Source organism: Pholcus phalangioides, unplaced genomic scaffold (genome assembly GCF_987345545.1).
Source record: "Pholcus phalangioides strain wild (caught in Gottingen) unplaced genomic scaffold, Ppha-v1.0 ptg000010l_1, whole genome shotgun sequence".
Taxonomy (NCBI): domain Eukaryota; kingdom Metazoa; phylum Arthropoda; class Arachnida; order Araneae; family Pholcidae; genus Pholcus; species Pholcus phalangioides.
In genome coordinates, this window is record NW_028301603.1 from 21260408 (window position 1) to 21274335 (window position 13928).

At 38.5% G+C, this 13928-nt stretch overlaps 1 protein-coding gene across 2 annotated transcripts in view; it reads right to left on the bottom strand.

The window, feature by feature from the left end:
• The window catches only part of LOC149081103 (tetratricopeptide repeat protein 39B-like), a 33967-nt gene extending 24059 nt beyond the window's left edge, over window positions 1-9908 (bottom strand). Inside the window, exons 1-2 of one of the 2 annotated variants that reach the window (XM_089237884.1) lie at window positions 9740-9908; window positions 6090-6186 (exon numbers count right to left, since the gene is read on the bottom strand). In XM_089237884.1, coding sequence (XP_089094010.1) covers window positions 6090-6186; window positions 9740-9834 — 192 coding nt within the window. In that variant the 5' untranslated portion in view covers window positions 9835-9908. Of the gene's footprint in view, window positions 1-78; window positions 158-6089; window positions 6187-9739 lie in introns of those variants that run through there. The other variant, XM_089237885.1, reaches the window with a different exon arrangement.
• Window positions 9909-13928: the final 4020 nt, after the last annotated feature.

The following is a 13928-nucleotide window of genomic DNA, read 5'->3' on the forward strand; positions in this document are numbered from 1 at the left end:
GAGCACCTTGAATAGAGGAGGTGCTCATTTGATCCCGTATCAACTTAATTGCATTGATTTAACTATTTCAAATCTCACCTCGTCATCGTCACTGTCATCATTGGAAGCCATTAAGCCGCTGTGCATCTCTCCATGCGAAAAAACATAAACACGTACGGCCGTGATCCACAGAAGAAAAAAAACCGAAAAAAAAAACGGGAACCCGTTTTGGCTTTTTCTCCACTTGTCAAAAAATAATCAGGTTGGTGTCGTACATAAAAACCAAAACCTGATTTTTCTATTTACCTACAACATTAACATGTTAAACCGGGAAACAATTTATTTGCCCTTTAAGACACATGAATAAAAAAAGGTTCCTTAATGGGATAATTTTCTCTTATTTCCTAAACAGACCTTGTTAATTTCGCAATGAAAAAAAAAAAAAAAAAAAAAGCTGGTATGAAACAGAGAGACATGCACTTTCCTTTTAAATATCTGTCTATCGTCATGGTGTATAGTATGTTTCAAGAAGTTGTGTCGATAGGTCATGGATGGGTCACTCTGCAGCCTCGAGCGAATGTTCAATTAAGAAATATTATAGTATATTCTCGTTTAGCTGATGTCAAAAAAAGAAAGCGAAACCAAAGACGTTATCCTTGGTTGTATATGTGATATTTATTAATTTCTGTTTCTTTCTCTCTATTTTTGTTAAAGTTTCATTAATCTATATGACCTTCAAGAACGACACAAATATCAGGTAAAGACTATACATCAAAATGGACGGATTTTGTGATGAATAAAAGGAATCAAACTTCTTGTTCGAATACAAGTTGGCATAAAATAAGTACCTATTGAGAGTACAACATGCCGTCATGCCTGAAAAGGAAAGCATTCAAACAATGTGAGCTACCAGCACTTACGAAGCTGAAACATGGGCATCCACGAGCAAAACAATACAAAGACTGCAGAATGCACAGAGGGGCCTAGACATCACAATAAGAGACAGAAAACGAATCTCGTGGATAAGGAGCCAACCAAAAGTGTATATTGACACCATGGAAAGAATTAAATGTCTAAAATGGAAATGGACTGGATCAAGAAGACAGGACAACAGATGGACTACAAGTTATCTGGATTGGTACCCTGTTGTGTTGAACGTCCGAGAAGGCGTCCCCAAATAAGATGGAGCGATGAGATCCAAAAAGTGGCTGCAGTCAACTGGATGGCAAAAGTATCGGAGAGAGTAAAATGGAAAAATTATTAACACCAAAATTTTTATTCACAATGTATAGTGTACAACAGAAAGACGACCTCTGACCTTGTATGACCTTTATGACGGAAATAGAGGGTTTAGTCTTCGGTACGGAGAAATGGGGGAAAAGAAACATCCTCAAAGGTTGTTGCTGGAATCCCCATGTCAACCTCGGTTTTCTTGAGAAAGGTCAGAGGCCATCTTTTCGTGATCACACTATACTATTCAAAGAAGGTACTCAAAAATTCTGAAATGAGGCTTTTTTCGTATAGTCGTCATAACCATCATCTCTTTGAGGGACAGGAACGGGATGAATCCCAAAGAAATCTACGTTAAAATTGCCAATTTCACTGTAGAAATACGGAAATTTAGTAGGGGTTTCCGTCAAATCAATAATTTTAAAAGTTGACTTCAATTCTTTATTTTCATAGAGTTCGTTTACAGATACGTAGCCCAGAAAATTAAAAATAAAATCATTAGCTAAACTTTTTTTGTGTGTTGGGTATTCATGCAATAACATTGATATAAACTTTTTATTTATAACTTATCTCTTTAAGCGGCAATCTCGAGTTATCTCGTTGAACTTGATCTGCTTTATTTCAATCATCCTGAAATATCTTGTCAAATTCGATTTGCTTTATTTCAGCTACCCCGAAATATCTCGTCTACTAAAAACGTGTTGAAGTTTTTACAGCAAAATATGTTTCCCATCCCCCCCCCCCCCAATCAATCAATTACAAGTGGGTGGAGTCAGCTCTTGCTCAAGGGTAGATAAGAGGAGCGAGAAAAATAGATTGTAAGGAAATGTGTCAAGAAATATACGCTCAGCATAAATAATACAAAAAAGATTTTTTTTTTTAAAAAAGTATTTCTCTTCGCAGAGAGACACACATCATGGCAGGTGTTTTATATTATATTGAGGGGAATAAAAGCGAGATGGGCGAAGTTAATTTTCTTTTTTGGGGGGGGGAAGCAGTTATCAGCTCACAATCGGGAAGAAAACTTTCTTGAAGGTAGATGGCAATTTCAAATGTGGATGTTATAATGCGGATCAGGAAAATTTTAAGAGCCGCTTAAAGAGTGTGAAAATTAATGTCTCCGTATTGTCTTTTAATATTAAATTTCATTGATTCATAAAGCTTAAAACTAAAATAAAAAATGATCCATAAATTACGTTTGCAAATTCCACAGCTTTAACTGGAGCATTTTTTGGAACAAAAACCGGCAGATCCAAAAACTTGAACTTCAAAAATAATAATAACAACATTCGAAATATTTAGGACCCGTCATAAACAAAGAAATGATTTTCAGTTCAACATTTCTTTAATCTAGATTTGTTTCTTTCATGAGCCACCGAGGAAGTCGCCATACTGGTTACCTTGGATACGGTTTGCATGTTCCACAAACCATTCACTGAAAGAGGGTCACGAAAAAATGTCGCGTGATCCAAAAGAAGGGCAGTTCAAGCATTACGTCTGCACTTATGGGGGTTTCGGATGTGCTGACTTGATGACGGGAGGGGGATTTTGACTGATGCTTACGTCCTCAACCACCCTTTAAAAATATGAAATATTGTTAATCGCATCTTTACTGGGTGTGCCAAAAACTAGTAAACCTTTCCCTAGTTTGTGGGCACCTGAACTAACATCCCCCCCCCCCATCGATAAGTCCTCAAAAGACCTCCTTCTCTAGTAGTAGACCTCAACAGACTTCCCATGTTCTTTCTCATTTATAAGGAAGGTCGGCTAAACGGTTTTGTGTCCACTCAGTTATCCCAATCAGAGGAGCACATAGGATCGAGGGGGTACAAAACGCTTGGGGTGGGGGGGAAACTGAATTAAAGCCTGAATAAAAAGTTGAAACGAAGGCTTAGGTTGCAATGAATTTCTTAAAGAGAAATTATTACGAGTTCTTAGTCTCCAAATACTACAAGAATTGGTGACTTACAAATTAAACTTAATTTAACCGTAAACTTAAAAAAACCGTACAAACGCAAAACAGGGAATATCAATTAAATTTTAATTAAAATGTTCGACTATTTCATTTAAGTAAAAACTGAATATCGGAATTTGCAACTATTATACATAAGCAATCATGATGATATTGCATAGATATTCAGAATAATGATGAATGTAGGCAGGCTGCAAGAACAACCCAATAATTAGTTTTTGCTCATTTGAATGGTAGACGTGCTCTATCAATTACAATATTAAGAGGAAATAATACTGACAACAGCTTCCGTATTTCGCAGTCACGTGCCGGACAAAATGCTGAGGAAAGAGGTTGAAAATAATGTTTCGTAAAGCGTCATCGTACAGTTACTTACGAGCTCAGACAACTTATCGTTACTTATCTTTTCACGCGCCACGTCCCGGGTTAATTCGATCGATTCGCTCTATCCGTTTTACCCTCTCGTTAACGATAAAAACGAAAAACATGACGCTAAACGACATGTATTCGAACTAATACTTCCTTGTTCAAAACAAGATCTTAAATTATATTTCTAGCTCATTTATGATGAATTTCGAAAAAAACAAGGGAGTAGGGATGACGAGGTCCGAAAACCACAATATCTTTACCACCCTGATCGTGAATAAATTACTCATTTTTGCTTTTATATTACCTTTGTGTTGCAGCCCGCTCAAGAACAATGCTGGGAGAAAATTGTACAGGTGAACTTCGCTAAATCGAACTCAGTAAATTCAAATTTTTTGGATATTTTGAATTTTAGGAATGCTCCTTGTGTTTCCCATTCAGTTTAATGTTAAAATTACTTGTGTGTGCATGTATGTGTGTGTTTGATTCAATCTTTTTTCCCTAACATTTTGGATAACTGCAGAGTTTTATTCAGATATGTCACTTGCAGAATTTCTCTTTTGTTTGATTTTCTCACTAATTTTTGCTTATATTTCTTTTTATTCTGTGGTTTACTGATCTTTTCTGAAATATAAAGCATGAAAACATTGAAAAAAATTACAATTAACCAAATCTGAATTTTTTTTGTTGTGGCTGTAAGTAAGAGACAATGCTTTTTCGTTATCAGTCCCGACATGCTCTGGCTTTTGGTCGCGGGCAGCTGGCGTTTTACCGGATCTTTTACAACTTCATAAGCACCTTTATCTGTGGATACACTCAGGAAACATAATACTTAGTGTGCATGTGGTAATCACTTCTCTACAGACGGAATGTCTTTAAGCTAGAGTGCTCAACCCAGGTCCTTGTCTGGTTAAATGTAGTAGAGGTTAATGTCCCTCTCTAGCATTATTGCTCGTTCATTTTAGAATACCACAATGTAGCTTTCCCTATTCAAACACTTTCATGAGCTACGGACATGTTACAGAAAATAAGGCCGGTGAAGCTCTGAAAAATTGTATCTTTCATTTTCTAAATCAACGATTGTTTTCGAAATTTTTATTTCAATGTTTTGTGCAATGTACAAGAGCATCCAAAAGAAAACAAATGAAAATCCCAAATTTTGAAATGAAACAGTTTTTATGATCGTTTACGTTTTATACAAACACTATGAGTTAGTGATGTTCGTACTACGGCCCGCCAAACGTGTTCCGGTAGAAAAGCATCAATACACACAACACGATTAATATTTTGGCTGACCGTATTTTCTTCATAAAAATACGGAAATAGAAAATCGGGATACATACGGGATATCACAAATTATCGCCTAAAATATTGTCAAGTGCAAGTTAAGTTGCTAATTAGATCCAAAAAATTGTCAAAGGCAAGTTGCCAATTACAGCCATAAAATTACCAATTACAGCCATAAAATTGCCAATTATAGCTAAAATTGCTGGAAAATCGCCAATGGTGGGAAGTAGGAGGCATGCACAAGACGCAATGGGTGAAAATTCATAATCCAACAACAAAACGTATATGTTTGACAAACATGCGAGATTAATGTCTATATGGCATGATAATTATGACTAAGTTACGGAAAATAATCTTAATTCTCGAGAGTATGCAGAAAAGAGAGTCACTCAATTAGAGTCACTTGAATTTTTGAAATCGAGAATTAAGAGAGACGGGTCATACTACCACACTATTCCTACCAGTTTCTGGCCGGCGAGAAACAGAAATACCTCATATCTCTGACCCACGGACAGAAAAAAGTTTGCGCACTACACTACCGGTATAAGTGATAGCAGCATCAAATACTTTTTATAGTCATTAAGAGTTTTTGATTATATAGTGAAATTTTTTAGTTGTCCAAAGTCGACGAATTCGAATATTTTATAATTTGAACTTTTAATGTCTCCTCGAGCTTCGAATTAACCAAGTTTGACTGTATTAATTGAAATTAATCACCGACACGTTGAACAAAATTCGTGATTTTCGCTGCATCAATCTAATACAGGGGTTCTTAGAAAGAGGGACGCGGTGGTCCTGCATAAGAGAAAACTATTTGAGAGCAAGAGAAAACTTAATATATATATATAGTTACTCACACACACATTAATAATATTGTACATTAACTTTTATCAATTTTTTTTTTATCAATTTAAAATCTTGGTTGTCAACTCAAGAAGATTTAAATTATCTGTTTGATATTGTAATGTAATCTTCTTTTATCTTGCATACGCTGCTATATGCCAAATTTTTCTGTTTATCAATTCCATTCCTGTTGCCACTTACGTTATATATACGTGGTTTTTTTTCTTTCTTTCTCTCGTTATTATTTATGCCGACAGATATGCATTGGATATTGTTTTGTGAGCCACCAGCTTGCTTAGACCCTAAATGTTTTGTAACTGTGTTTAAAAATCTCAAATAAAGGAAATTTGGAAAATTTGGGGAGTTACACCATTTTTATATTAACAACTGAAAGTTTGCTTTTTACACGTACATACGTAATTTGAACGTTGGAGTCGGCCTTGACAGAAAAATTCTCATCAGGTTCAGGCTTGGATACTTCTTTCTTCGTCGTACGAACGAGTCTGATTCTGAAAATGACGGAAAGAAAAGGTATTACACAATATCAAAACTTAAAGATGACACGTCTTTACATGTTTCATATTTCACCATTTGACATTCAATTCATGAAATAACAGCTCCAAATTTCTGATGCCTCCCTGAAAATTGAAAGAAAACACACAATAACTCATATTCGCTGTTCAAGACGGTTTACGGAAATTCCACCTCCGACATTTCACCTGCTTTGACCGTATGAGCGACCAAGGGAAGGGCTGAATGGCAAATGAATGGGTGGGTGCATGACCGGTTGAGTGACTGTATGAGTGGACAAGTGAGTGGGTGGTGACTGTATGGGGGAATTACAGTATGTGACCATATGAGAGACCAAGTGACTGTGGTCACTCCTACTGCCATTAATTTGATTAATCATACGGTCACTCATACGGTGACGCACCTCGTTATTTGTTATTAGTCACCAACGTAATCATTAATACGATTGATCACTCAAACAGTCACTCATATGACCACTCACTCAATCATTTGCTCATACGGTCGGTCACTCACTCACTCATACAGTCAATCACACTCACTTGGTCACTCATATGGTCAGGGCCGGTGAAATTTCCAGGGGCGAATTGCACCGGAAATTGCGTCGGGGGTGAAATTTCGAGATCCCGTCCAAGGCCATAGCTAGGTCTTTTTTTGAGGAAAGGACTTGGCTAATAGTATAGTGGACTTCGCCATTTCTTTCTTAACTCCCAGACATTGGGGGGGGGGGGGAGGTGAGGGGTGGAAGGATAGGTCCTTTAGATCTCAAGTGCTTAATTTGCGTTTAGGTGATGTAGTTTGAGTTTCACCTCTGGTTTGGTGATCGTAGCCCCCAACATGCTTTAGCAGGGCTCAAGTATGCATATATAGTATTTACCGGAAGAGAGGGGCATAGTCTTCGGAACGGGGGGGGGGGGCTGAGGATATTTAAGTACCCTCCATTAATCAATGAATATATCTATATATCATACATATAAACATTCCTCTGTGGAGCAGTGTTTCTCAAAATGGGCGTCTCCAACTTTTGTCAGGGGCGTCACGGCGTGGAGAGATTGATTTGCATGCCTATTCGTGCTGTTAAGTGGCTCTTTCATAAGTGAAAATATCAGCTAAACTATTACGTGGAGCCGCAGATTAATTATGAATTCGGCAAGGGAGCCTCGGGGTGACAAAAAATTGAGAACCACTGCTGTGGGGAATTGCTGACGAATTGGTACATGCCGGAAAGTGTTGTACTTGTATACTAAATAAGCGTGGCTCTAATGTAATTATTAGGGCTAGGATTTTTATGCTCTATACATAAAAACTTCCAAAAAATACTCTATAAAATAGGCATTTATGCTCTTAAAAAACTAAATATGCCCTATAAAACGATAAATTTGTCCTAAATTTTTTTTCTGAATAACATTAGTTTTAGCAAAATAATATGATAATGAGAAGTGTTGACGCTGTCTGAACTATTTTGAACCATTACTAATTATATGAACAGAAAATTCTTCGTTTTACTAATTAATCTCATCGAGACAAAATTTTCCTCAAAAATTCCCTTTTTGAGCAAGTTTCTCCCTATAAATTCAGAATTAATGTGCTGCCACCTATAGGTGAAAATGCCTAGCCAAGTAGTGTATTTAGCTTTAGAAAAGCATAAGATTAAACAATAAATAAATAAATAATTCTTTTTTGATAAAAATGCAAAATTCCCACAAACGCTAAAAAAAATCCCCCCCCCCCCATACCAATTTTAGTCAATTTTCCCCACGAGTTACCACCGCCACCGATTCAGATGATTAATCTATTTACAGACACACACACGCACACACCAATGTCATTGAAGGGCTAATAGTTTTATGCTCTAACAATTCAATGTCGTTGCTGATTGGTTGAAAAATCCTGAATTTCAGGATTTTCTACCAATCAACAACGACGTTCCATTTTTAGTGCATAAAAATCCTAGCCCTAACGCCTGGTTTTCCTAGGAGCAGGTTACCTGCAGCGTGAAAACCTGAAATTCACGTTTTTTAACCAATCAGCGATTTCACGCTGCATGCACCGTAGGAACCCTGGCTTATAAGAGCTCTCGTCAGCGGCGGGAACCGTAAAAACCAGTCTGAAGCGGGATTGGAATAGAGAGGAAAAAATTAACTTTTCATCGAAAATGATGAAATATGCAAAATATACCTTAAAAATTTGAAAATATGCTCTATCACGTAAAAATAGCGAAATATGCAAAAAAAAAAAAAAAAAATGCTAACGCATGGAAATCCGGGCCCTAGTAATTATGTTTTCAGAATTATATGCTTGTTTCGTGTTGTACTGCCTGTGTTTGCGCTACCACAAACCACAGTGAATTCAAAGGAAATAGATACTTAAAATGACACACGTACACATTTAAAGTCATAATTATCAAATGAATACTTTTTTTTTTTAAAAAACCAACTTTTTGGTAGTTTTGTATTTAATGCTTTTGTATTTAATGCTTTTCTGTGAAGTTTTACATGCTTTGTGTGTATTTTACCTCGCACGGTGTAAATACATCCTTAGGGCTATATGTAAATAAATGGCATTGTGAAAATAATTTTAATCCTTGATTTGTGTGGCTAAAATTACAGGAAAATACGGGCCATAAAAGCGCTGTTCCAGAGTGAGGCGATGTAGGCCATCGCCCCTTCCAAAAGCAGAACGATATGGGAGTAAATTTGTCTATCCTGTAGAATACGGAATGATCCAAGGCACCTACAAAATAAGCCAATTCTCCTACACGTCTCCCTGGATCCGCCTGCCTCCGCTCCACTCGCAGCTGAAGATACCTGCCTCCATGCAAGGCCGTAGCAGGGTGGGGTCTGCCCCCCCCCCGAAATATGAGAAAATGACCGATAAGAAGAGAAAAAGATGGCCGAATCTCTATTGTCCTATTACTTTGGTCTCCCCCCCCCCCCGAAATGAAAGTGCCCCCTCCGAACGAAATTTCTGGCTACGAGCCTTCCTCCACTCCATTCGCAGCTGAAGTGCTGTGATGTTTGCTTTCAGTCCATTCGAATCTCAGGATGCATGCCTTCGCTCCCTCCACTCGCAGCCTGCATCCACTCCATTCACAGCTAATGGAGAAGCAACGAGGTAAGCCACCTCGTTGGGCATTTTGCCTGTTGTGGCGTTGTATTTGTATAAATATGCTTGCCTCCACTCTACTCGCAGCTGAAGATATCTGCCTGGACTCCATTCATAGCTGAAGATGTCTGCTTTCGTTAAGGTACGGAGCCGGGGGGAAGGGGAGAGGAAATATCGCTCCTCTCAAGAGCCGAATAACGAGGGAAAATTTGTCTGTCCCGTAAAATACGGGATGATTCAACGAACTTATTGAATTCGTCCCTCTCGACACATTTGTCCTGGATCAGTGCCTGGGATCATATGATTATTCTAATCACAATTCAAATAATGAATGTCACCAAAATAGTTAAGATAATGGTAAAGCAAGAGGATTCAAAATAAACATAGAAGGTGGTGGAAGAAAATCAAAACAGTATTATTCTCACTTACTTTTTCTTGAGTTTTTGGAAGCACTGAAACTTTGATTCCACAGCGGTATTCTGTGATGGAGTAATGGGCCGATTGCCATCTGTCACGGTGGCCATGATAACGCACACACACACAAGAAAAAGTAAGGTACGGTTACACTTTCTAGATTCTAAACACTGTATGGGGAATGGATTTTCGTGTGTTGGATGTATTCAAAATTTATATAGAAAAAAACAAAACAGAAACGGACGAGTAACTTATCCTAATGCGATGCAATGTCGACGTTAACGTGATAAGGACGCGTATACTCGTGTTCGGGCTATCTGACAAGGTAACTTCGAGAATCTTAGTGTTGTCTTTTTGGCGCGTCACATCCTTAGTTTACATGGTCAGCCATTCGAAACTTTATGGGGGGAAAAGGTAAAAAATGAGGTTTTTGGTATTTTTTTCCTCGCTCGTTATTCGTATTAAACGGTGCATGACCGAAAATGAAAAAAACAAACCGATGCATGCATTCTTAATCCATGCCAAATCATCGGGGGAAACTCTGAAGACTCTCTCACATAAAACAGATTAATTTGTACATTAATTGTTATGTAAGATTTCGATTACAAGAGGGTCGTTCCGAAAGTGCTGAGCGTTTCTTTTCGCAAGCTATTAAGAACACAAAGTAAAAGAAAAAACCGATTCTTCAAAGTGTTCCTAATATTATTCCAATTTTCAAAATTACTTTTCTTACAGTGTTAATCTGGTTTTGAGATACAAAAACGTTATCCGTGGGGCTTTTGGCAGCATCTATTAAGTGTGCTTACGTGAAACCCGCTCAAGTGGATTCATTAATGCAATTGTGTTCGTTAGAAGCTACCATAGCCATTTAGAAAGGCGTCCAAAAACTTCAGCAGAAGGTAGATAACTGACCGTGTGATGGCTCGGTCCTTATCCTACAGGATTTCTAACCGTAAAGCCATCACCGGGAAACACATTTTCAATATGTTTAAAATGCAAAATTAAATAGTATATATGTGCAACCCATACACATTCCACAATTTCCAAACATTTCAGCGATAGTCATACAAACAAAAATGCGTACATTAAATAACTCAGTCACATATGGATAGTGATCAGAGATGCAATAACACTACCAGAGATCTATACAATAATTATAGACGTTATTGAATTCCGTTCACATTATCAGTCAATTCCGTAGCAAAGATTTCCTTCGAGTAATTAGGCGGTGAGTAGTCTGATAAGATAGAAGTCGAAGATGTATCTGGGTCTGGAGGTAGTCTAGCAGAAGGTCTAGTCTCGGTATGCCATACGTGTGGTTATCGTCATCCATAGAATTCATAAGGTTTCCCATCTTTTTGGTGAAAACCGGAAGATAAATAGCAGTACATACGCGCCGGAACAAGGGACTAAGGCTATCTGACTGCCCCTTCCCAATAATTAATGAATGTACAATGAAACGCACCCTTCTTCGTCCTGCGTACGACGAGTGCCGTGTAACGAGCTGACTGGCAACTTTTATTCAAGCCGGCGCCTCTAAAAGCAGCATACTCTCCCCCCCCCCCGCCAAGGGTTGGGCTGATAGGGCTCCAGCCCGAGGGTCTTGGAACGATTCTAATTAATTTCTGTTTTTCGCACTATAAATTTATTATAGAGGAATTCGTAAAAATCTGAGGGCCCACTAAAGATATCAGCCTAGGAGACCTACTGCAGGATGTGGGTGCTATAGATAGGAGCCAGGTGCCGATCCGGGACGATGTTGCGGGAGGGGCGAATTGTAAAAGTTCGTTTGATCGTCCCGTATTTTACCGGACAGATACATTTTTTTATATTACTCGGCTTTTCAGAAGGGTGTTTGTTCCCATCCCCCCCCCCCGGATCCGCATCTCAGAGAAGGCAGACATCTTCAGATGTGAATGAAGTGGAAGCAGGCAACTTCAGCTGCGAGATGGAGCATATCCAGACAACTTCAACTTAGAATGGAATGGAGGCAGACGTCTTCAGCTGTGAATGGAGTGCAGGACGGCATATTCAGCAGCGGACGGAGCGGAGGTATGCGAATCCAGAGCGATGTGTTGGAGAAGTGACTTATTGTAAAGGTGCATCAGCTCATCATCCTGTATTTTAAGAAACGGGACAGACAAATTTCCCCCATATTATACGGCTCTTGGGAGGCCCCCATCTCCCTTTCTGTATTCGTGCTTGATAGCGCATATTCACCCCTGGCGAGTAATGTTCTGTGAAACTCTTATCTGGCTGTAATTACCATCCCCTTCAATTTACAAACTTAGGGTACGGACATAGTGCACGATGGTTTCCGTTTCTGCGAGTCGGTGCAGTTACGGATTTATTGAAATACTTGAAAATCAGGTTTTTAACCACTCAGCCGACTGAGTGCCGACTTGCAGAATCGGCTATCAGCGTGCATTATGTTCGTACCCTTACTCTTGAAAATCATAGAAGCAGATCTCGTTATCTATGATACAGGAGTGGCTCGAGCTCACCTGTCTCCCGGGTGGAAAAGCTTGAGTGCCGTCTCTAAAGACTACCCTGGTGGGAGGCTAAAAGGGTCTTGGGCACTTGGTTGTGGGCTGTCCCCTACTGTGGGTGCGGGCCGCACCTGATGACTCCGAGGGCCACATTTGTCCCACGGGACATGGGTTGAGAATACATGATTGCATGGGGGTATGATTGAGGATGCGCGTCTCATAAGCTCACGATGTGTCGCCATCTAGCTTCGGAATTGAAAGCAAGAATGTTTCAATGAGAGTTTTCTTACAGTTGTGGGTCTGCATGAAATTTTGAAAGGAGACCGCCTCAAATTTTAAAACAGATTTTGAACCAAAACTTGTGTTCTTCAACAAACGGAAAAGATCGTTTAATGAATGTTTCCTACACGTGTTCTCGCAGATTAAATTTGCATAAGCAAAAGCGATCAAGGACTTTTTCAAGCGTGAAATCTTTTTTTTATTATTATTTTCGCCACAATCACAATGGCCCTTCTGTATTATTATTATGGGAATCAACCTACTTACTTGACGCGTGTTTTGAAGTGAAGTTTTCTCAGCGACGAATTGAAATGAAGGGGATCAACAAAATACATCAATATATAACCTGGTTATTTTGTCCGTCTTTTTTTTTCAGCGTCACCAACCAAACATGACCTGACAGGCGACGCCCATTCTTCTTCTTTTTTCTGACGTAGCCCAGATTTTTGCTTGGCAAAGAAAACCGTGGGAAAATAAAAATTCATATTGGATCTAACGTCTCCATGTCGTTCCGAAAATGGCTTGTAAAAATATGAGATCGTAATCATTTACGGAAATGACAATGAATATTCGGAGGTATAACTGATAAAAAGTGCATCGGATATCAACAGGAAGCGAAATTTGCATAAGTGTCATCTGTACACTGACTTTTTCCTTGTAGTCCGGTTTGTTACGCCATCCGATAAATATCGGTGACTTCGGTAATTTGTACAGGGTGTCCTGTAAGTGCGAATGGGGCCTTTATCTCATAAACCGTCCGTCGTGGAGGTATGATTCCAGTTTAAAAAAATGCTCAAAATGTGTTGAAAAATTAACTTATACCAGTTTTAAGAGTAAAAATACAGTGTGTCACAAAATAGAAAATCTAAATTTTTATACGGTTCTCTTGTCCTCAAACTTCCAATTAGAACGTTGTTGCCCCGTACATCCCAAGGACAACAGAAACAATTTCATGTTTCCAAATGCAATATTCGCTAAGATATTTGAATTCCAAAATCAGAGAAAAATTATGGAAAAAACTGCAAAAACTAACAGATAAAATATCTCAGCGAATATTGCAGTTAAAAACATAGGGTCTCTTTTGGTGGACTTGGAAAAGACAGGGCAATAACTTTCTAATCATTGAAGTCATAGGACGGGGGAATGTATGAAAATCTAGATTTTTTAGTTTTTACAAACTGTATTTTCATTCTCAAAACTGATACAGGCTAATTTTTGAACACATTTTGAGCAGTGTTTAAATTGAAACCATATATTTTTACGTTAAACGGTTGATGAGATGAAGGCCGCATTAGCAATTACAGCACACCCTGTATATACAGCGCGGTCCAGAAGTCTGGACCTGTTTCGAAAAAAAACATATATTAAGGAAAAGATATTGAAGATAAGAGACAAACGGCTTAAAGCAGCGATTCTCATCCTATGGTCCGCGACGA